The sequence below is a fragment of the Delphinus delphis genome, chromosome 2 (assembly GCF_949987515.2).
Source record: "Delphinus delphis chromosome 2, mDelDel1.2, whole genome shotgun sequence".
NCBI lineage: Eukaryota > Metazoa > Chordata > Mammalia > Artiodactyla > Delphinidae > Delphinus > Delphinus delphis.
Window position 1 is genome coordinate 149,822,642 of NC_082684.1, and position 24,900 is coordinate 149,847,541.

Genomic DNA, 24,900 nt, shown 5'->3' on the forward strand with positions numbered 1-24,900 from the left:
ACTTGTGGAATGTTGCGTTGATCTCTCCCCGCCCTGTGAGTTTTCAGTAAATCCACAGTGTACTGTTTGGAGGGTCAGTCAATTTGCTCTTTCCTGCAGCACGTGGATTGGGCAATTACCATGTCCCAGACCCGTGCCCGGCATGGGGGGGACCAGTGAGGAAACACAGGGCCTGCTGTTGAGCAGATGGTGCACGTCCTGGCACCTGATAGGACGGTTTCTGTAAAGTCAGTTGTCCCTGTGACTGGAAAGTAGTAGGTAAAAGAACCAGAAGCCCCCACTTTGCTCCTGGTCAGTTGTATGAACTCGTATCAGCCGGATAACCTCTGTAAGCCTCAGTCTCTTCACCCATTCAAAGGGAATAGCGATCTCACTCCACTGCCTACCTGCCCGCCTTGCAGAGCTGTGGCCCTTCAGTGGGAGAGTTCTATGTAGAGCTTTGCAGATATGAGGCAGTCCTGTCCTTATTCCCTCAACGTGCATATATGGAAGTGCTTTGAAAAACAGGGTCATTTTTTATTGAAGTATAGTTGATGCACGATATTATATAAGTTATAAATGTAGGGTCTTAAACACAGAGAGAATGACAGCATGTCTCTGCCTTCTCCTGAGCTTGAAAGAGACAGCATCGCGAGGGCAATAGGGTGAAGCGCAGGAGAGTGAAGCGCCGATGGCTTCCCTGTGCCAACTTGTGGCTCAGACCTGGTCCTTGGTCACGGGATTGAGTGTGTCTTGTCCTTGCAGTACACCAGGTGGCCGAGCGCGTGGAGGCCCTGGGGCAGTTTGTCATGAAGACCAGAAGGACCCTCAAAGGCCACGGGAACAAGGTTCTGTGCATGGACTGGTGCAAGGATAAGAGGAGGATCGTGAGCTCCTCGCAGGTACGTCACACCTGTCAGGTGATGGTGGGCACATTTCTGATTGTAAGCTGAAGGGAAAGAGCCGTCCTTTTCAAAAGACCCTCTCCGAATGTTATGTCTCTGCCTGTTCGCCAAAGGACACGAGTTACCCCGGTAAGAATTCTCTGGCGTACTTGAAAACTTCACTAATTTGGGTAGATTTGAAATTAGTAATAACTGAAATATTATAAACTCTATTTTACAAACCATTCAAAAATTTTCTTCCTGAGTACATTTCAAGGTCTTATTTGTAAGTGAAACCATTTTTAAGGTTTTAAACCATTTTAGAGGTTTTTTTCCTCCAAGTGGAGGGCGTAAGTGGTTGAAGTGCCATTGTGGCTTCTTTTAGTTTAAGAGTTTAGCAGTTTTTATGCCTTAAAGAACAAATTTAAACTATGTATTTTGTGAAGTATACTTTTTTCATTCATTTTATATAGCTGACATGGTTTATTTTTACATCTTATGTATTAGTTATTAAACTGCTACATAACAGATTACCCCCAGGTTTAACAACTTACACAGTGAATATTTCATATCTTACATGGTTTCTGAGAGTGAGGAATCAGGAGCAGCTCAGCCGGATAGTTCTGGCTCAGGGTGTCTCACAAGGTTGCAGTCAAGATGTTGGTCAGGGATGCAGTCATTAGACAGTTTGGCTAAGGCAGAAGCTCCCTTCCAAAATGACTCACTCACATGGCTCTTGGCTAAGGCCTTAGCTCCTCACCATATGGACCTTTCCATCGGGCTGCTCACGACATGGTAGCTGGCCTCCACCAGAGCAGGAGAGGGAGACAAAGGCAGAAGCCGTGCTGTCTTTGATGACCTGGCCTCAGAAGTGACATTCCTTCCCTTCTTCTGCATTCCGCTGGTCACACAGACCAACACCGATATAATGAGAGAGGGTCCTGGACAAGGACATGTCTTTCAGGAGGCTAGCTACCACTGCTTAGTGCTTTTTATGTCTATTTTGATGTTACATTCGTTGAACATAATACCATAAACTAAAGTCATATATTTTTATGGCCAGTTTACCACCCCTCTGACCCCTGCCTCTGCCATTAGTCCAGCTTTTTCAAAGGAAAATTTGGTTTTTATTTATAACCCTTTTAAGTATCAAAACTGTACATATTCTGAATAATCCATGAGTTCTAATATCTCTGTCGGTACTATGTTTGATAGGACAGGTGTTATTAATCTCCTGTATTACCTGCAAATCTAGTATATCACGTTGCACTTGCTTTTTTAATGTTCATAAAAAAATTTAATGTATCAGTTATGTATTTAACTGGAAAAAAGAAAAGGTTTTTACCCCTACCGCCCTGTTACAATCATTATTATCTTAGAGCACCTCTTTCTAGACTTTTTTCCAAAGGCTCCTTTTTACAAAGTGGTTGTTGAGATGTACGTGTTGCCATCTAGCCTTTTAGACTTTTTTTTTAATCCTTAAAAGGATGCCATATGTTGGACTTTCTGTCGCTCGTGTACCACTCTTACTAGAGAGGGTGGGAGAGGAGGAGGGATGCTTCAGCACTGCTGACTGACTCCATCCATCCACCTCTACTGCAGAGAGAGTCGGAGAGGTGGGTGGGGGAAGGGAGGAAGGTGGGAAACAGCAGAAGGGCTCTGGAACAGACTTTGAGTGACTCAGAGCAGCCTTTCTCCCTTAAAAGGCAGGAAATTCATCTGCCTGACTGAGTGGGTTGGGGTTTGGGGTGGAGGCACAGTCTCTCCAGGTACGTAGGCCCCTGGTGTCTGTGCTCACGGAGGGACCACATTTAGTTATGAGACTGCTTTTAGCTTCTTGGTTGCCTTTCTCTCTCCAGAGCGCACAGTAGGTGGGCGGTGGAGCCAGGCAGGCGGGCTGTGCGGTGGAGGAAGCCTCTGAAGGGAACGCTGACTTGGGTGATACACTGAGTCTCTACCCCCGGCCCCGCCGCAGCCCTCTGCTCTGTTATCTAATTCACCCACACAGCATGTATGGGCGTTTAGTCAGAAAAATTAGAAGCACAAATGTGCTTAGGAGTGTTAAAAGGCCCCAAACCGCCAACTTTGCCTTTGATCACGGCCTCTCAGCTCCACGCAGCGTGAATATGGAAATCCTCCATCAGGTCAAGTGAAGCAGGCAGCTGTGTCACTTTCATTACTCAGACCTTGCTGGCGCCCCTAAGTGGCATTCACCTCACTCACCAGATCTGGCTCCAAATGGCTTGAGTGATTTAAAAAATCAAGCCTGCGGTGGAGACTGCAGATTCTCCATCCCTGAGGATGTGGGGGGGGACCCACGTGCTGAAGGAGGTCGGCTCAGCCGTCCTCCTCTACTGCCAGCGGGAGCCTGGGGGCCCAGACAACCCTCACACCACGTTCTGGGTAGACGACTGCGCTGCAGTCACCGGGGCTTGCGTGGGTTTACCTCTGATGGGTTTGTGTTACAAACAGATGGCATCATAGCCCCTCCCCACACCCCCTACTGGGGCTGCAGAGCGGATCGCAGTGAAAGTGGCTGTGTTGTCTGTGGCATCGCCCAGAGCTCACCCTCCACAGGGAGTGCTCTTTGTTTCCGGAACAGCTGCCCACGGGGGCCCCCACCATCATAGGTGTGAGTCCCATGTTGTTTTGCAGGGTGGGTGGGGGTGAGGCTGTGATGTCCCTGAGCACCTGGGGGAGTCAGACTGATGTCAGGCCCACCCAGTTCCCCTCCACAGCTTCCACACAGGGAGGGGGGGCGAAGAGTGGGGTGAGGCTCTTACACGATCCTGCAGGGAACGTGGACTCAGGCGAATGGTGGGGAGGACAGGCTGGGGAGGTGGGGTGGGGGGACCATTAGTTACTGTCAGGCATCTGAAGGTAAATTCAGCTTTACCTTATCCCTGTATAACTTACTGACATTCGGGGTACGATGGTGATGACAGTTTACCAACAATTTGTGCTTGGTTTATAATTGGCATAAAAGAAGTGTCTGAGTGTTGCTTTCTGTCATTGTATCTACACAAGGGATGCAAGGTTGAGAACTAAGACTTGCATCATGCTGGAAAGTGCTGTCGCCACCTACTCGCATTTCTTCAAGGATGGGTTGGAGGGTCTTGATTGTCCAGATACTCGCTCTGGCTTTCCACTTGGCACTGCCCAGCTGGACTTGGCTTTCCATGAGGTTCTCAGCAGTTAACGTGTTAGGGCTTGTTGACAATTTTTGAACTGTTTACTCTTTTTTGTTTTTCTTCAAGTGTAGTTGATGTACAATATTATATAAGTTACAGGTGTACAGTATAGTGACTCACAAGTTTTAAAGGTTATGTACTCCATTTATAGTTATTATTAAATATTGGCTGTATTCCCTGTGTTGTACAATATATCCTTGTAGCTTATGTTATACATAACAATTTGTACCTCTTCATCCCCTACCCCTATACTGCCCTTCCCCGCTGCCATCTCCCCAGTGGTGACCTCTAGCTTGTTCAACTGTTTACTTATTTCCTTCCAGGATGGGAAGGTGATCGTGTGGGATTCCTTCACTACTAACAAGGTAAGGCATTGTCCCTGGTGGATTGAGGCACTTCAGAACCCCAGCCCTGTCCTCGTCCTCTCCAAGCACCCCACTACTGGTCGCCCTGCCCTTCAGGAGCCTATTTGGGGGTGCAAACCCCATGAAAGCCCACCCGTGTTCGGATGGTTCAGCAGCCCACTGTAGCGTTCATTCCTCTCTTGAGCCGAACCCCTCGCCCAGAGAAGAGCATGCAGGGCGAACACAGAGGGTGCCGATACGGAAACAGGAAAGGGCATGGCCCCGAAACTTGTCGCATTCACACATGCTACTACTAAATTTAGGATTCTTCTTCTGGCTGATGATAAGAGGTACCCAACCCCCAGTTTCCTCTCCCCTCTCTGTCTTCGACTAGACTCCATAGCACGTGGACTTGAGCAAACAGTGGGTGGGGAGCTGAGACCTCAGTGGGATTAAACTGCTCTCCACAGGGATGCCGTGGAGTCTCAGCCCCTTGCAAGTCTGGCATAGGCATGTACTGCTCCAAGCGAGACCTAAGTTTAGACTTGTAATGAAACAGAAAGGCCAGAATCTATGTGTAGGTGCGCTTGCATGCCTGCATCGTGTTGGCATTTGCAGTAACAAGTACTGTATATTCAATATGGACTCCAGTGTTTACTTAGAAAGAAAGTCTTCCTTTTCACTGTATAAAAAAGAAACCTATTATCTGTCTCAAATTGAACAGCGTCCTTATTCCGCATTATTGAACGTGTTCAGTAAGTGTCACAATAGGCAGTTGTTATACAGCCTGCTCAAGGGGGCCCAGAACCATCTTGTAGAGCAGAGTCTGGAATGGTCAGGCCCCTGGGGAATAATAAAAATGACAACGTAACAATTTGCAGAGGGCTTTCCTATACATCACTCTGCCTCTCCAGAACTCCTCAGCATCTTCAGGGGTGGGGCTAGGGGGTTGCTTCTGCTTATGCCTTAGCATGGCGTAGAGCACACGCCTCCTGATGTCTGGGGAGCCATTGGGTTGCCGCTTGTGGTCCCTGGCAGGGCCATAGTTACCACTTGTCAGCAAAGGGGCCGGGATGCCCTGTGCTGAGAGTGGCCACTCATTCGTGGAAGTAGGTTATTCATGATGTCTGAAGGGCTACTACTCCGTGAGTGACAAAGAACTTTGACAGGCAGTATCAAGGCCCATGTCTCCCCACAAAAACACAGAGAATCATAACAGGAAAGAAGACCAGCACTTGAATGTACTTTACAAACCATCTAGTCCCATCCTCTCCCTTCCCAGACGGAGAAGGAGAATGAGGTAAGACAATGGCCAGCCTGTGTGAGGCTGCACATCTCGCTGGTGTTAGAACCAGGTCCAGGGCCCATGGCTCCCATGGAAATAGGGCCACAGACTCAGAAGTTTTTGAATCATGCCTTAGTTGCTTATATGCGTGCAGGAGAATACGGATGACTCAGACCCCAGCCAGGAGCCGAGGACTTACACCTCCTCCGCATGCTTCCATGTTACAGGTTTCCTTTTCTCCCAGAGCACAACTCTAATCCCCCTCCCCAAGCCCACCCCCATTCCTACCTGCCCAGGAATGGTTTAAGACCCACAGAGGACAGAGGCTCGTGTATACTCACTCACAGGTAAACAAACTTGTAACATACATGTAAAAAGATTCAAGAATACGTTTTTAAAATAGAGGGAATCTGAGTAAATAAGGTGAAGCATATACGTATGTGAAATGAGATTCAGACAGATCTTTCAAAGAAAATGAGCCCCAGTATTCATTCAGAACAGCAGGGGGAGTATAACAGTAAGAAAGAAGTAAGACGTGAAGGATATTCTTTTGCTAGTTGAGATTTTTAACTTTTAGAATGTAGGACATAAAGTTTGGTTGATTATAGAGGATCTGAGTCTCCTCTTCAGTCTCAGCCCAAACCACTGACCTTTGAGACTAGAGAGTAATTTGGTAGATGCTTCAGTGATTTTACTTGGTACAAACTGACGTTTGTGTAGAAGTGCCCTCGTTCATTGCGTGCGTGGTGTGTGCTGTGTTGCAGGAGCACGCGGTCACGATGCCCTGCACGTGGGTGATGGCGTGCGCGTATGCCCCATCGGGATGTGCCATTGCATGCGGGTAAGTATGGGTGACACAGCGGCGTTTCACATGTCCTGTTGGCCATAAAATGCTGTTCTATGACCTCTCTCCTGGAGGTCAGGTTAATATCTTTAGTCTCTACTTCCTTCAGAGGTGAGAACTCACAGGATGTGTCCCAAAACCTCCATCACAGATCACAGTGTTAGACTGTCCAGTGGCCAAAACCCCAGGCAAAGACACACCCAACAGACAGGACATTCCAGGGCCTTAGAGATCACCTCCCAGTAGCGAAGGGCAAAGGCCAGACCTTCCATTAAGTAAGGTTAATTCTTCAGTACTCAGTAGGAATGATAAATACTCTACATTTTTAAAAACCCTCAGGTAATATGTTTCTAATCGGGCATTAATTCTAGCAAATGCATAGCGTTGGATGGGTTATATAAATTTCTCAATATTTGCTATTGAGATATCAGATGTCTAGCACCAAATTACAAAAAGAACACGTTGGGTATATCCTTCTGTGATATATGATGAATATAATAATATAGCACACAATGTCTTCAACAGTAGTTCAGAAAATGATTCTGTAGGCTATTTCTTATTTTAACTCTCACTACATGAAACCCAGTGGAGGGATTTCCAGGAGGACAGGGGGACAGTCAGGGGTGAGAATAATTTTACAAGGCCCAGGTAGACAGCTTTTTTGGTGACACCCGGTGCAGAGAGAGTACAGAGTGGAGGAATGGCTGGCGCCTTAATCTCTTGTCATCTCTGTTTCCCGGGTCCTGGCATGTGGTAGATGGTCAAGGTCTGCATTGGCTGTCTTACAGGCTGATATAAAAACCAAAGTAGAAGTTCAAGGTGTGAATATTTGGGAAAGCACTTTTTAAAATATCGGGAGTCCCATGGATGAGGAGAGAGCAGAAAAACTAAACTGAGAAAGACTGAGTCCTCATCTTAGATAAAAGCACCATCTGCCCTAGTCAGACCATGCCGCGATTCGTTTTCAGTTTCCAGTGATAATCTAACATAGTGTTTCCCAGCTATGGCTTGTGACATCCCTGTAACTCCATTATCACACAGATCCACACCTATGTCATATTCTCTAAATGTCGTTACAGGTGACAAAAGGGTGTTTTTCTCTTCCTCTGGGTCTATCTCTCAGTTGGTTCCAAACTTGAAAGCTGAAACTCTACCAGTATTTACACAATTCCGTTCTCAAAAAAATGTGTCAGTTGATTTTATATACATATATGTGTATTTTTTATTTGAAGCCATATCACCAAGAAGCCTTCATTCAGGTATTGTACACTTGCTATGAGCACCTGTGTGCAAGGCACTGGACTGGGTGTCCTAGGGAAATTCAAAGATGAATAAAACGTAGTACCTGCCTCCAAGAAAGAATAAAAAAATAACAATAATGACCACTTCTTGAGCCTCTATCATGTGTCAAGGGCCATTCTGAACTCTATATTATCTTCACAACAGCCCCTTGTGAAAGGTGAGTGGGATCCACTCCATTTTATAGTTAAGAACACTGAGGCTTAGAGAGGCTAAAAAACATAACAAAGGTCACAGAATGAGTTCGGTACTAAAGCAGAGATGCAATACCAAATGCATCACATTGCAAAACCTTTCTGCTTCTCATAGCAATGCAAATAAACCCAAGTGTGAGTGAGTATCCCGACAGAGCTACAGAAATTACTCTGAAGCTTCAGAATAAGAGAACATGTTTCACCTTGAGAGTCAGGGAAGCCCATAGTCTGAAGCATGCTGGTTCATTGTCACAGCCAAGTGCAAATCATTCCCACTCACACCATCTATAAACATGCTGCCAAAGCTAGTTACTGGTAAGAGACTACCCAAGTCTACACCTGCACCTCCAAGCATTTGGAAAGGCAAAGGGGTCCCCTAGGTTCCCCAGGGCCTCAGAAGGGAATGCCCCTCCTAAATGTCATTCCCCACTAAATGGAAGCAGAGCTCCTTGGAGTAAGACTGATTGTAGGTCTGGGGCAGGAAAAGAGTAAAGTGAGCCTAGGATATTTTCTTGTTCCAGAAAGCAAGGGAACACTCAAGTCATATTAATGGAACCTTATCAAACAGAAACAGGAGCCACTTGAAGGGCCCCCCGCCAACTTTCCAAACTGGGATGATTTTAGCATCACATGGAATAATGGTAGTAATGGATCATAACCCAGTTGAAGAGAAAAAAGAATCCATGGGTGTGCAGTGATACTGGGAGGAGGAGGGATTGGATTTGTCTTTACAGAAAAATATCAGCTGATAAATGCAGAAGGAATTATCAAATTAGAGGATCACCATTTTGTACCATAAAGTAATATTTTATTCAAGCAAGGATAATCATGCTAAAGCCATTGTATGATGGTTGTTGGGAACAGGATATTAACATGACCTAAAGGTGTCACACCACAGATTATTATTACAGGCATACCTTGGAAATATTGCAGGTTTGGTTCCAGACAATTGCAATAGAGCAAATATCACAATGAAGTGCGTCACACAAATTTTTTGGTTTCCTAGTGCATATAAAAGTCAAGTTTACACTATACTATAGTCTAAGTGTGCAGTAGCATTATGTCTAAAAAAAAATGTATATACCTTAATTAAAAAATGCTTTATTGCTGGGCTTCCCTGGTGGCGCAGTGGTGGAGAATCTGCCTGCCGATACAGGGCACATGGGTTCGTGCCCCAGTCCGGGAGGATCCCACATGCCACAGAGTGGCTGGGTCCGTGAGCCATGGCCGCTGAGCCTGTGCGTCCGGAGCCTGTGCTCCGCAACGGGAGAGGCCACAACAGTGAGAGGCCCGCATACTGCAAAGAAAAAAAAAAGCTTTATTGCTAAAAAATACTAACCATCAACTGAGCCTTCAATGAGTCTTAATCTTTTTGCTGGTGGAGGGTCTTGCCTCAGTGTTGATGGCTGCTGACTGAGCAGGATGGTGGTTGCTGAAGGCTGGGGTGCCTGTGGATATTTCTTAAAGTAAGACAGCAGTGAAATTTGTTTTATCGGTTGAGTCTTCCTTTCACAAACAATTTCTCTGTCACATGCAGTGCTGTTTGATAGCATTATAGCCACAGTAGAACTTCTTTCAAAATTGGAGTCCATCCTCGCAAAACTTGCCACTGCTTTATCAACTAAGTCTGTTAATATTCTAAATCCTTTGTTGTCATTTCAACCACCTTCACGGAATAGATTCCATCTTAGGAAACCACCTTCATTGCTCATCCGTAAGAAGCAACTCCTCCTTCGTTCAAGTTTTATCATAAGATCGCAGCAATTCAGTCGCATCTTCAGGCTCCACTGCTCATTCTAGTTCTCTTGCTGTTTTCACCATATCTGCAGTTACTTCCTCCACTGAAGTCTTGAACCCCTTACTGAAGTCTTAAACCCTTCAAAGTCAGCCACGAGGGTTGAAATCAGCTTCTTCCAAACTCATATTAATGTTGATATTTTGACCTCTTCCGATGAATCACAAATGGTCTTAATGGCATCTAGAATGGGGAATCCTTTCCAAAGGTTTTCAACTTACTCTGCCCAGATCCATCAGAGGAATCCTATCTATGGCAGTTATAGCCTTATGAACCGTATTTCTTAAAGAATGACTTGAAAATCAAAATTTCTCTTTGAACCATGGGCTGCAGAATGGATGTTGTGTTAACAGGCATGAAGACAGCATGAATCTTTTGTACATCTCCATTAGAGCTCTTGGGTGACTGGGTGCATTGTCCATGAGCAGTAATATTTTGAAAGGAATCTTTTTTTCTGAGCAGTAGTTCTCAACAGTGGGATTAAAATATTCAGTAAACCGTGTTGTAAACAGATGTGTTGTCACCCAGGCTTCATTGTTCCACTTATAAAGCACAGGCAGAGTAGATTTAGCATAATTCTTAAGGGTCCTAGGATTTGGGGAATGGTAAATGAGCATCGGCTTCAACCTAAAGTCACCAGCTGCATTGACCCCTAACAAGAGAGTCAGCCTGCCTTTTGAAGCTTTGAAGCCAGACGTTGACTTTTCCTCTCTAGTTGTGAAAATCCTGGATAGCATTTTCTTCCAATATAAGGCTCATTTGTCTATATTAAAAATCTGTTGTTTAGTGTACCACCTTCTAATTATCTTAGCTAGATCTTCAGGATAACTTGCTGCAGCTTCTACACCAGCCCTTGCTGCTTCACCTTGCACTCATGTTATGGACAACGGCTTCTTTTCTTAAATCTCATGAACCACCTCTGCTAGCTTCAGACTTTCCTTCTGCAGCTTCCTCACCTCTCTCAGCCGTCATAGAATTGAAGAGAGTCAGGGCCTTGCTCTGGATTAGTCTTTGGCTTAAGGGGATGTTGTGGCTGGTTTCATCTATCCAGACCAGACTAACACTTTCTTCCTTTCAGCAATGAGGCTGTTCTGCTTTCTTACTCGTGTGTTCCCTGGAGCAGCAATTTTAATTTCCTTCAAGAACTTTTCCTTTGCTTTCACAGCCTGGCTGTTTTGCACAAGAGGCCTAGCTTTCAGCCTGTCTTGGCTTTCAGCATGCCTTCCTCACTAAGCTTAATCATTTCTGGCTTTTTATTTAAAGTGAGAGGCATGCAGCTCTTCCTTTCACTTGAATGCTTGGATGCTATTGTAGGGTTATTAATTGGCCTAATTTCAATATTGTTGTGCCTTAGGGAATAGGGAGGCCTGGGGAGAGGGAGAGAGAGAGAAGAACGCCAGTCAGTTGGAGCAGTCAGAACACACACAACATTTATCGGTTAAGTTCACCATCTTACATGGGCATGGTTCATGGTGCCTCAAAACCATTACAATAGTAACAGCAAAGATTACTGATCACAGATCACCATAACAAATATAACAATAATGAAAAAGTTTGAAATATTTGTGAGAATTACCAAAATGTGACAGAGACACAGAGTGAGCAAGTGCTGTTGGAAAACTGACACCAATAGACTTGCTTGATGCCAGGTTGCCACAAGCATTCAATTTGTAAAAATGCAATAAAGCAAAGCGCAATAAAACAAAATATGCTTGTAATTACAAACAAATCACCCTTACCATGGAGAGATCTGGTGGTCCCCACTTTGACCAAGTAATCAAAGTTGGCGTCACCAATCTTGACACAAGAGGCATTGCAAGCCTCTTAAAGTGAAGCAGTAAGAAAGAAATAACACAATATCACCTTTATATATCACATTTATATTATTGTTAAAAATGTTATACTTGAGGGACTTCCCTGGTGGCGCAGTGGTTAAGAATCTGCCTGCCAATGCAGGGGACACGGGTTTGAACCCTGGTCCGGGAAGATCCCACATGCTGCGGAGCAGCTAAGCCCGTGTGCCACAACTACTGAGCCTGTGCTCTAGAGCCTGCGAGCCACAACTACTGAAGCCCGTGTACCACAACTACTGAAGCCCGTACACCTAGAGCCCATGCTCTGCAACAAAGAGAAGCCACTGCAATGAGAAGCCCATGCACTGCAACTAAGAGTAGCCCCCGCTCGCCGCAACTGGAGAAAGCCCATGCGCAGCGATGAAGACCCAACGCAACCAAAAATAAGTAAAATAAAATAAAATTTAAAAAAAATGTTAAACATAACCATTAAGAAACAACATGACAAATCCAGACTGTGTGACATTCTGTAGGACAACTGACCTAAGTTTTCTCATTATAAACAACCAAAAAAATGTGTCTGTTCTCCATTAAAAGTTCTAAAAAAGATATAAAAACAGAATGTAATGTGTGGATCTAAATGGGCCCTGGATCCTGGAGACAGTTGGGAAAGACTGAATATGGATAGCTTATTAAACGGTGTTTGGAATTTTTGTTTTCGCAGATGTGATAATGAGTTAGTGATTATAGAATATGTTCTTAGTTTTAGGAGATGTAAATTTGCAGATTGAAGTATTTAGATGTAATGTGTCATGTCTGCCACTTGTATTCAGATGGTTCAGAATTTGCTCCCACAAATATGGCAAAATGTTAAGTTAGTGAACGTATGTGAAGAGATCTGGGTGTTCATAGTACTATTTTCTCTTTCAATTTTACTGTACACTTGAAAATCTTCAAAGTAAAAGCTGAGGGAAAGGTTATAGCATATGATACTGCCAAAGGAAAACCATTTGAAAAGTTTGTGTGAATGAGAAAGCATATGAATATTCTACTGCCCTATGTTAACATTTGACACCTCTGTCTTTCCGTGCTAGTGGCTTGGATAATAAGTGTTCTGTGTATCCACTGACGTTTGACAAAAATGAAAACATGGCTGCCAAAAAGAAGTCCGTTGCTATGCACACCAACTACCTGTCGGCCTGCAGCTTTACCAACTCTGACATGCAGGTAAATAAGGGGATGCATGATGACGGGCCAGCCTACTGGGGAGCAGGGTTGGTCGTGGAGAGCTAAAGTGGAGTTGCAGGCGAGGAAGCTGTTCTGGTGTCCCTCTTCACAGGAGGCTGTGTGCACTCCAGTTGACTCTAAGAGGAAGCTCCTGTTGTTTTTCATATATATGTGTATATGTGTGTATATGTATATATGTTTATATGTGTATGTTTATATATGTGTATATGTGTGTGTACATGTATATATGTTTATATATGTGTGTATACGTGTATGTGTGTGTATGTGTTTATATATGTGTATATGTGTGTGTATACGTGTATATATGTGTGTGTATGTGTATATGTGTGTATACATGTTTATGTGTGTATATGTGTGTGTGTATATATGCATTTTTTTTTTTTTTTTGAGCATGCCACTCAGCTTGTGGGATCTCAATTCCCCTACCAGGGATTGAACCCAGGCCACGGCAGTGAAAGGGCCGAATCCTAACCACTAGACCACCAGGGAATTCCTGGTTATATTATTATTTTTAATAAAATCAGAAATGGGGAAATTCAGGGCTGTTGACTGTTGGCAGAGATGAGATGAACTCCATGCCATATTGAACCTCCTCCTCTAATTGACTTGGTGGGGGTGGGAGTGGGTCAAGGAAACTTCTGGGGTGGTGGAAATTCCTGTCTGGGTCAGAGAGGTGGTTCCAAGGTGCCTCCGTATGTAAACCTTCACAGGGTGCTGACTTTCAGAGTTGTGCACGTGACACGCTTCATCGTACCTATTTTTCACTCCTGTTTTAACACATTCGAAAAGAAAAAGCATCAGAGGGTAAATCTGTGCCCTACTTTGAACAAGCCACAAAGTGGAGACAATCCAGCTTCAACGCTTTGGCCACGTTTTCTCTCACAAGTCCTAAAGCATCCTATCGCGTCTCTGTCACATCTCTCCAGAAAGCCTGCACAGATGCCACCACCCGCATTGCCAGATACCAGGGGTGACTGAATAGCAGGGGAGGCTGGGAGTTCAGAGCAGGAGTGGGGGGTCGTAAACGTGCTGCAGGGGCCACCCTGGAGGATGAGTGTGTTGCCAGTGAGGTGGAGGGGAGCATTGTAGGAGGCAGGTGGCCCGAGAGGTGGGCAGGGCCCGATCACAGGGTGCCCTGAGTGGCGGGGCTGACCCTACAAATGGCAGGGAGCCATTGCTGGGGCTGGGGCAGATTGGGTTTGCTTGAAGGAGGAGACTGAGTCAGATTAAAGGCCACTCTGGCTTCAGCTGACTGACGTCAGCAGCGGGGTTGGGGGTGGCAAGGATAGCGGCAAGGAGACCCGGGGATGGGTAATTGTCTCACTTCTGACGGGAGGGCTGTTCGGACTTAGAGGGCAGCGTTTACACCTGTTTTTCGCGACCAGGAGTCTTGCAGGCCTGTGCAGTAGAGAGTGCTGTTGCCCTGGCTGCTGTAGTGGCCACATCGGATGTCTTTGGGCCTGAGGGGCAGCCAAAGCAACAGAGGATGTTTAGTCTCCTGTTCTGGATGGTGAATCCTGAGCAAGCTTTTATTATCCTCTGTGTTTTGTTTTTCTCACTTGCAAGTGAGGATCGTAGTAAATTCCTCCCTCATGAGGTTTTCTGAGGATTAAATGAGATGATTCATCTCAAATACTTAGTAAATATCAATAAACATTAGCTCTTATTGTTTTGTTATTTATATTAACGCAAAGCTTCATGGGTGATTCAGATGCATAGCCTAGTTTGGGTACCACTGAACTCATGAACTAAGCTTCCTTCCAGCTCTGGGATCTAAGATGAAAAACAGAAACCTCAAAAAGCTGTTATAAGACCTACAGATTCTCTACATTCCAGAATAAATGAGTGACAATGAGTTAGAGGATCTGTTTAGTGCATTTATCATAATGAATGTTTGGTTTATAAAATTTATTTTTACTTACATTGTAATGAAGAGCACAAATATTTAAAATATTTTTTAAATATTAAGAAGTTACTGTTAACTTTTAAAGCCTATTCATTTCTTTGACTGAAGAGTATGGTATGGAAAATTCCCATTAAAGAGCTAGACCGAGGGAATCATTTCAGGCAGTCATTTGTTTGGACCTGATGTCCCAAAAAAGGTTGGCAATTACTGGCCCCTTTGCAAATGTTAGGACAGGACTGGGGTGGAGCATCCCCTAGTGGGTGTGGCCAGCAGAGATTGGAGGGAATTGTAGCACATCACAGAATACAAGTTCTCAAATTAAGACATGGTCCAAGTCTTGTGTGTTCCTAAGCTGCTCTGACCAGCCTGAGTCCTCTTGTCAGGTGTACAAAGGCCTCTTAAGGGAAGTCGAGGCCAGAGGGAGTCCCATGGGCAGCTGCATGGGCTTTGTAGCCTGGAGGGTCTCCAAATTTGAGAGCTGCCTGCAAGTGGGGGCTTTGAGGAGGGCCTTGGGGCCCACACCCAAGAAGCCTGAGAACTCTGGAACTCAGCCAGCTCTTTCTCCATGGAGGGGCCTCTCCTGGCTGCAAGAAGATCCTAGGCCTCCCAGACTGCTGGCAGGAACACACTCCCAAGACGGTGTGGCCAGCAGGTGCAAGGCCAGGGTGGGAATGGATTCTTTCCTTGTAATATGTCCCCTCCCTGCAAGAAACAGAAGATTCTTTTACAAGTGCTAGGCCTAGCGTGTGAGAGGGAAGGGAAGAGAGGGGGAAGGAGGGAGAGGATGAGAGGAGACCACCAGCACGTGGAAACTAGGGGTGCAGCACAGTCAGTGGGTGCACTGAATGCTGGCAGTCCTTTAAGGCCTACTTCCTGTTTTCTTTCCTCAGCCATCAGTAATCTCCACCCACAGAGGGCTCTGTTGTGGGCACTTACACTGCAAGAGCCCCTTCCCACACTGTCTTATCACCTCGTCCAGCCCCTGTGAGCAGCAGGAAGGTGGGGCGTAGGGAGGCTCTGCTTGCCAGGGCTTAACCTTTGTGGGTCCCCCTATGGCTGCTCAGAACCATGCTGGCTCCAGGGCTCTGCGATACCATCAGCTGGGTCTTTGAGGCCTTGAGCCCTGGATCCCCACTGCCTTTCTCCCAATTGCAGCAGAGCCCAAGCCTCACACACACTGGCAGCAACAAAATTTAAAACCCTAGTTCTGGCCACCATGCCTTTCCCCAGGCACCCCAGTGTTCTTCTTCATTCATGGGCCAGCCTTTGTACTTGAAACTATCCAGAGTCTGCTTGAGGGACAGCTGCACTGACCTCAGACAGATTTTCCTAAAATATACCCTTGATTTGGTCATTCTGCTCAGAAGCTTTCCACAGGTCCCTCTTGCCTACAGGCTAAAGTCCTGACTCCGTACCCAGGCACACCTTTCATCCACTGCACAGGTGCGCCTTCCCCTCAGCTCGCTCTGCTCTCCTCCCCTTCCTTAGTGAGTGGCCAGCTCTCAGTCCTCCTCTGAGATCAGCTCACATGTTGCCAAAGTGGGTTTGGTGTCCCTCTCACAGACCTACCTATATCTCAGCACTTCTCACTCTGTCGTAAGTGATCATTGTCTCGTCTGCCAAGACCATCAGAAACACCTGCCACCCAGCAATGCTAAGTTTATTAGACCTACTGCAGCAAGGGAGAACCCCAACTTGACAGAATCACTATACCGTCTCAAAATGAAGAAACTGGGGAAGGGTCCTTAGAGGGTTTCAGGGTCCAGGGTGAGTGGTCCAACCTCACCATGGTTGCAGACCCTGAATTGCAGTTCTCTGTGGGTCCTGAATAAACCCATCTTTGCTGGAGAAATACCTGGCAGTCTATTTGTTTCAGGTCAACAGCTTGCTCACCAGGACTTGCTTTATAAGACCCTTACCTCGCTGGGCTTACCAACCCTAAGCTATTATGTCATAACTAGTTTTCCACCTTAAAAGACCCACCTTAAAATGGGAGGGCACACACCTTGGCAGCGGTTGTGGAGGAAACCGGCGAGGCTTCCGGAAAGAGCTGGTGAGCAAGCTGCTGCCCCTGCGCTTTTTTTGCCTGCAACCATAGCGAGTGGACCATGGCGAGGCATGTGCAAGTCCCCACACAGCAAGGCAAGGAGAACCGTTTTACAGGGTGGAAAAGGAAGTTGGGAGGATTAAACAGAGTTCATGGCTTTTCTTTTTTTTTTTTAATTTATTTATTTTATTTATTCATTTTTGGCTGCATCGGGTCTTCATTGCTGCACGTGGGCTTTCTCTAGTTGTGGTGAGCGGGGGCTACTCTTCATTGTGATGCGTGGGCTTCTCACTGTGGTGGCTTCTCTTGTTGCAGAGCACGGGCTCTAGGCTCGCGGGCTCAGTAGTTGTGACTTGCAGGCTCTAGAGTGCAGGCTCAGTAGTTGTGGCATGTGGGATCTTCCCGGACCAGGGATCGAACCCGTGTTCCCTGCATTGGGAGGTGGATTCTTAACCACTGCGCCACCAGGGAAGCCCGAGTCCATGGCTTTTCATTGGCTGAATCCTTCCCAGGAAAGAAGAGAAGTCTGTCTTCTTCCTGTTGGTCTCTATCATCACAGGACATGAAAGCTCCCCCTTCCGGTCTCCCACTGTATTTAATTGAGGCTTCTGTTTCATTAATTTTTTACAAAGCTGTTAGTCTTGATAAGTAAGCTTAGTTGGTTCACAGTTTTATCTTGCAGGAGCAGTTATTTCCTGGAGCGGGCAGCTAGGTTATTTTTACTTGGTTTCTCAGTATTGTCTAATGCAGCACCGGGAAGTGTGCCTGGCCCTGGAATTGATTAACGTAGGGACAGGGAGTTTGGTGGGTTTCAGTCCTTCCTGACAATCCTGTTAACCAAGTTCCAGGAGAGCAGAGACCAAGACACAGTCTTTCTGCAAACCCTGATGCCTAGCGGAGGGCCTGGACGTGGTCAGCACACGGCAGATGCTGGTTGACCCTGTGTGTCTGTCAGCACCACTCAGTGGCCCAGGGAGCCTCTGGGGGATCCAGCTACAGGAGACTGTGTTTAGCAAAATCCTGCTCCAGGTGGGTCCTGGCAAGCAACGTCAGCATCACCTGGGAGTTTGTGGGAAATACAGAATCTCAGGCCCCACCCCAGGCTCTCTATTAGCAGCTGCGTGTGGGGTTGCACATTAATGTCTGGGAAGCACGACGCTGGGCTTGGGTGCTTGTGGGAGCCGCTTGAGGTTCTGTGAAGCAAGCGTTCACAGAGCCCTTCCTACGTGGCAGGCAGGTATAGAGCCCCGCAGGTACCACAGGGAGACCTCTGGATTCCATACTCTGCAGGAGGACAGGCACATAAACAGCTCCAGGACAACGAGGGTGTCAAAAATGAACTGTTTCTTTCTCAGTACCAGAGAAAGAGTTCTGTGCTTGAGTCCAGATTTAGCAGGGGTGTGTGTGTGTGTGTGTGTGTGTGTGTGTGTGTGTGTGTGTGTGTGTGTGTGTGTGTGTGTGTGTGTGTGTGTGTGTGTGTGTAAGGAGCCTCCTCTTCCCTGTGGAACTGTAAGCATCTGCTTGGCTTCCCCTGACAGGGACATTAATGACAGCCACACCCTTCCTGTCCTTTCCTGCGGCAGATCCTGACAGCGAGTGGCGACGGCACGTGTGCCCTGTGGGACGTGGAGAGCGGGCAGCTGCTGCAGAGCTTCCATGGGCACGGGGCCGACGTGCTCTGCTTGGACCTGGCTCCCTCAGAAACCGGGAACACCTTCGTGTCCGGGGTAAAGACCCAAGGAAGATCTCTGGGGGGTCCTTTGTCCACTAGGGAGGCTCATGGTAGCACTTCCTGTTAATCTGTGGGACTAGACTGGACACTTCCCTGGATGGGGCTGAGATTCCTTAAATAAGTAGCAGAGAGTGAGCCTCTGAGACCTTTAGAGACAGTCGCTAGGCACCAGGAGGCTCAGGTGGCAGTGGTGGCGAAGCATCGCTGTGGCGTGATCAGAGCTTTGACACTGGTGGGACACTCTCCCGCCCCACCCCTGCCAGTCGCCAGCCCCTCCCACTCTCGGGCACAGGGAACAGCGTATCTGAAGGCTACGAGTCGGACAGGCAGGCCACCATGGCAGAGGACACCAGATGAGCCAGGACACCTGGGACCCACGTTTGCTACCTGACTCTCCATTTCATCCTCTGTAAATTGGGCATAAGGCACGACAGCATTTGCCCCCCACCTTCCCCAGGATATTGTGAGCAGTAGAGGGAAGAGTTTACAGTGTGGTATGCAGAGAGGCAAGTATTTCTATGGACACCTGGGAATAAGAATGGAGAACTGAGGTGGCTGGCCTGACCCCTGGGTCCTGTCTCATCTCGCTCAGGAGACAAGTGATGAGAGAGGACAGAGATGCAAACGCTGTCTAATGATGTTTGCTCCGAGCTGCCCACATCTTAGTCCTGGGCCTCAGGTGAGGGCTGTGAGGCCTCGAGTGGGCAGGGACCCTGATTTTCTTCTTGGGTATTTGGCCCTATCTGTGTACATTTCATTCTTGTGTCTTTGTATAACTGTATTTATCCCTACTCAACGACACTCTTTTTTCAAATTGTTGGTATCATTGTGGACTGTATCGTCTCTTTCAGAGTATTAAACTCCATCTGATTTAGGGTCCAGTAACGATTTGAAGAGACTCGCTGATTCCTTTGTCCACATTCTCAGTAAAGATGCTTGGAGTGCTGAACTCCCACAGCAGGTCTCGCTGAGACATCAGTCGTGGCACCTCATCCACCCTCTCCTCTGAGTTGAAACCAACAACTTGGACACTAATTTTAACCCATGACTCCTTCTGTTTGACCTTTGAGAGTCTAATTATACTGCTCATGCTTGATCACGGAAGGCTCTGCAGGAATTTATCAAAATGCTCCCAGAAGCAAGAGAGTATGTGAAAGCCTAGTGTTCATGATTCTCTGGGTCATGGTAGCAGCCCAGAGAAGGTTCACTTTACAGGTGTTGAGGCAGAAGTCCAGGGAGGTGACTTGCCTGAGCCACCCAGCCGACTGCGGGCAACACCCTGACTAGGCTGCTGGGGTGCAGCTGGCCCAGGGGCTGCCCCACACACCTGAGGCAAAGCTGGGAGGTCCCACCACACCCACTGTCCACCTGCCCTCCTCTCCTCTGGGCTTACAGAGGCAGAGATAAAGAGGAGGGGGAAAGAGAGGGAAAAGTGAAGAGAGATGCCCAGGAGGAAGGAGAGAAGGAGGCTCTGGAGAGTTTGCAGCCCCTCAGAAAGGTGGGAGAGAAGAAAACGTGCTTAAAAGGGGGCTGGGTGCCTTCCCTTGCTCGTCACCCTGACCCCAAGACCTCTCTCTGGCCGCGTGAGGGCTTGTCAGTTGAGGAAAGTGGCCTTAGGTAAAGCTAGTGCCAGAAGAGCATATTGTCAGCCATTTACTAATGGGAACCAAAAGGTCTCTGTGACATAACCAGAACTCATGCCTGTCTGTAGACATTCCTTGCATTGTACATAACTCTGGGTAACTTTCTGTTTGTAGGGATGTGACAAGAAAGCCATGGTGTGGGACATGCGCTCCGGACAGTGCGTGCAGGCCTTCGAAACGCACGAATCTGACATCAACAGTGTCCGGTCAGTGAGTAGAACGTTCACGTTGCTCCTCTGTCCTCCAGTGTTCCCCGGCCTGGGCTAGCACTTAGCCTCTAGGCTCAATTTACTTGGCCGAGAGAGGCTTTTCCAGCAATAATGGCTGATTTGTGGTGGGACTGAACAGCACTCCCGATTTCTTGGAGAATTTTAATATAATTGCACTAGGGGCAATGGATATTATCCTGTCTAGGTCAAGTCAGTGTTTCTCATTCATTCATTCAACAAATGTTGATGAAGTCCTTATCTGCGAGACATTATTCCAGAAACTGGGAGTACTGTTTTGAACAAGACAACATCGCTACTGTCCTACAGAAGACAAAGCACAGATAAACGTGCTGTTTAAGTACTGCTAAGTGCTAAGAGAAAGTAAAACAGGGAACTGTGATAAGATGGGGTATTTTTTTGAATGGTCAGGCCTCTCTGATAAATTGATGTTTAAATTGAGACCAGGATAATGAAGGAGCCAGGCTTGCAAAGAGCCGGGGGGAAGATCAGGGAGGTGAGATGTTCAGGGACCTAACAAAAGGCCAGGTCACCACTAGCGAGTCCTGAGTTGGGGAGGTGGCCAGCGTGATCCATGTTTTGCCTTTGAAAGGTCACTCTGGGTGCTGTATGGAGAATGGATTGTAGGGGAGCAAGAATGGAAGTATGACGGCCAGTTAGAAGGTTGTTGTGTGAGTTTTAGAATGAAATGATGGTGGCTGCAACTAAAGAAGACACACAGGGAGGACAGAAATGTCTAGAATTGTGAAGGATTTGAGATTTTACCCTAGCTGCAAGCTATGAAGTAAGGCTGCCACAGATTCATGGATGCTGCTAGAAGGCATGAGACTCCTGGGTTAGAGATGAAGGATAGTTGGTTACTCATAGTGATGGCAGTAGCTGGGGTATCAGCATCTTTTTGCTGGTTACCTAAGCCCCAATTCTACAGGGTCACATGAAAAGGGCCAAATGACACCTGCCCATGCAAAGGGCTGCATTATAGGAGAAGAACCCTCAGCTCAGGGAACCTGTATCTTTTATAAGGGGCAGTAAGCACTGATACATTTGCTAAGACAGGGAGGGTTGGAGGCAGTGCAGGGAGAAGGCAGTGGTTGCATATGGATTCTGGAGCTCTGTCTTGGGCTAGCTAAGTCTGAGACGCTATTATACGACCAAGTGGAAATGTCAAGTAGGTAGCAGGAGCTGTGAACCGGATTCCAAGAGAGAGGTCAGGACTTGACATATATATTTAGAAGCTGGCACTGTCAGGACAGCATTTAAAGTATAATCACGCAAGAATATTTATACTTAGAGGAAAGTACTAGACTTATTCCCCTTAAAAGCCAGAACACAGGGCTTCCCTGGTGGTGCAGTGGTTAAGAATCCACCTGCCAATTCAGGGGACACGGGTTTGAGCCCTGGTCCGGGAAGATCCCACAGGCCGCAGAGCAACTAATCCCGTGCGCCACAACTACTGAGCCTGCGCTCTAGAGCCCGTGAGCCACAACTACTGAGCCCGTGTGCCACAACTACTGAAGCCTGCACGCATAGAGCCCGTGCTCTGCAACAAGAGAAGCCACAGCAATGAGAAGCCCTCACACTGCAACCAGAGAAAAGTCCACATGCAGCAGTGAAGACCCAACACAGCCAAAAATAAATAAATAAAATAATAATAATAATAATTTTTGCCAGAACACAATAAGAATACTTAATTACCTTAGTGGTAGAAATATTAATGAGAATTTTCTAGCTCTTTGACCTCAAATGTAGGAAAGGAAAACAGGGGAAAAAAAACTATCACTTTTTGCAAATGTGCAGTAATTACCCAGAAAATCCAAGGAAATCAATTGAGAAATTACTACAGATAGTAAATGAGGTTTTTTGTGTTTTTTTTTGTTTGTGGTACACGGGCCCCCCCACTGTTGTGGCCTCTCCCATTGCAAAGCACAGGCTCCGGACACGCAGGCTCAGCGGCCGTGGCTCACGGGCCCAGCTGCTCCGCATGTGGGATCTTGCTGGACCGGGGCACGAACCCGTGTCCTCTGCATCGGCAGGCGGACTCTCAACCACTGCGCCACCAGGGAAGCCCAGTAAATGAGGTTTTTAAGATACAGGATAGAATATAAAGCCACAAAACTAAATTAAATCCCTATACATTCATGAAATAACAGCTTAAACATGCACGTTCTCTCACCCATGCTGTTCCCTCTACCCAGAACCCTCTTCTTCTAATATCCACCAGGTCTCTACTTAGGCTGCCCTCTGTCCAGAAGGCCTGATTATTTTTCTTTTTAGATATTTATTTATTTTGGCTGTGCCAGGTCTTAGTTGCAGCACGCGGGATCTTCGTTGCGGCGTGCGGCATGCACACGCGATCTAGTTCCCCGACCAGGGATCGAACCCGGGCCCCCTGCACTGGGAGCGCGGAGTCTTACCTACTGGACCACCAGGGAAGTCCCTGAAGGCCTGATTAGAGGAGAGGATGACTATAACAGTAATAATCATTAGTTATTGCATGCTTTTTATTTGGTACCATGCCACGTTCTTTGTATAATATATATAGTGTCTCATTCAGTCTTTACAGCAGGAAATGTACATTATCCTCCTCACTTTTCAGATGAAGAAACTGAGGCTGGGCCAGGTGAAGGCACTTGCCAGAAGTATCCCATGTAGTGAGTGGTCAGTGCAGACAGCTTCCCGTGGCTCTGTATATCTGATTGCAGTGTCTGTGTTTATAACCACTGTCTTATCCCTTAGCTCTGGCCAAGTCTTGGGAATGGGGTATATGACCAAGGGGAAGCAAGGATACAGGGGACCTGCCTGTGTTCGGTGTCTGGTACAGATATACATATTATCTCATTTACTCCTTGCCAATACTCTGCAAGGCCAGTGTCACTGTCCCCTGTTTACAGAGAAGAAAATTAGGTCAATGGGACCTTCCAGATGAGCCTCCCTTTCTGGCCTCTGTAATGAGTGGTCTGTGTATCCCTAGAAGTCTGGGGGACCAGCATGGGACAGCCTTCCCAGATGGTTCTGATGGGCACCCAGGACCACTCTAAGTGCTTTCTCCCCACACTTTCTCTCTGCAGATACTACCCGAGTGGAGATGCCTTTGCTTCAGGATCAGATGATGCTACGGTATGTTTCTAAGTTATTGAGAGCTTTTCCTATCCAAAGGAGAGATATGCTGACCTAATTTTAGTTTTCAAAAATAACTTTTTTCCTGATTACAGAACTGATGTGACTTCAATAAAGAAAACTTGGGGGAAAACACTAAATTATGTTAATCATTATACCCAAGAAAAATCACAGTTCAGTGAATTCCTTTCTGTCTTTTTAGTTTTTAAACAAAATGCTTTATAATTTGCTTTTTTCACTTAGCAATAGATTGTGAACATTTTCCCATGCCAATACATATTTTTCTCCCACATTATATTTTCTTAATGATTGAATAGTTTTCCACGTTATGGATATGCCATCATTTACTTAACCAGTCTTCAAGTTTTGGGTCATTAGGTTTTTTCCAAGGTTTTTTTTTCCTGTTAAAAACACTGCTATAAGCAAATATTTTTGGTACCTCTCTTATCATTTCCTTAGAATTAATTCTCTGACATGAGCTTGTTGAGTTAAAAATCAGCCTAGTTTTTTTTTTGTTGTTTTTTTGTTTTGTTTTGTTTTTTGCGGTACACGGGCCTCTCACTGTTGTGGCCTCTCCCGTTGCGGAGCACAGGCTCCGGACGCGCAGGCTCAGCGGCCATGGCTCACGGGCCCAGCCGCCCCGCGTCATGTGGGATCTTCCCGGACCGGGGCACGAACCCGCGTCCCCTGCATCGGCAGGTGGACTCTCAACTACTGCGCCACCAGGGAAGCCCAAAATCAACCTAGTTTTAAGGCTTTTGATACTAATTGTCAAATTATGTTGACCTATATTTCAGGAGAAAAAAAATATCCTCCTGTGCCCTCAAAATAGCAAATATCTTATTAAATAATGAACTGCACTTTAATTTGCTATCCTGGAAGAAATTACAGGGGAATAGATTGAGGGTTTGATAATCATGAAAATTTAAAACTTCTGTATTTCAAAAAATATTTAACAAAATTTAAGGGCATACATTTGGGAGAATTCAAGAGCTTTCAAAACTTCCCTACCCTTTGATCCAGCCATTGCTATTTCTTGGGAACAATTCTATTCTAAGGATTCTATTTTTTAGCTATTCTAAGGAAAATATCAGAGATGCATATAAAGATTTTTATAGAAGAAGGATCATGGCTTCCCCATAATTTTATTTGTAAAAGAGAAAAATCAGACGTAATCAAACACTTAGCAGGGTATAGCTAAGTAGATTCTGATATATCCACATGAGGAATATAACAACCATATTACTCCTGTTTTTTTTTAAGATTATTTAATGATATGAGAAAATGCTCATAACATAATGCTAATAGAAGCAATAATGAAACATCCTCCCCATTTAAATCCACACATAAAATAGATTAAGGCTGAAGGGAA

At 46.2% G+C, this 24,900-nt stretch overlaps 1 protein-coding gene across 2 annotated transcripts in view; it reads left to right on the forward strand.

Annotated features, from left to right (window-relative positions):
• Positions 1 to 24,900, forward strand: part of GNB5 (G protein subunit beta 5) — a 44,376-nt gene that overhangs the window by 13,447 nt on the left and 6,029 nt on the right. For both annotated transcript variants that reach the window (XM_060005955.1, XM_060005956.1), the window contains exons 2-8: positions 745 to 881; positions 4,378 to 4,419; positions 6,448 to 6,524; positions 12,703 to 12,835; positions 18,393 to 18,536; positions 20,299 to 20,390; positions 23,480 to 23,528. In XM_060005955.1, the coding sequence (XP_059861938.1) occupies positions 745 to 881; positions 4,378 to 4,419; positions 6,448 to 6,524; positions 12,703 to 12,835; positions 18,393 to 18,536; positions 20,299 to 20,390; positions 23,480 to 23,528 (674 nt within the window). The remainder of the gene's footprint in view (positions 1 to 744; positions 882 to 4,377; positions 4,420 to 6,447; positions 6,525 to 12,702; positions 12,836 to 18,392; positions 18,537 to 20,298; positions 20,391 to 23,479; positions 23,529 to 24,900) is intronic.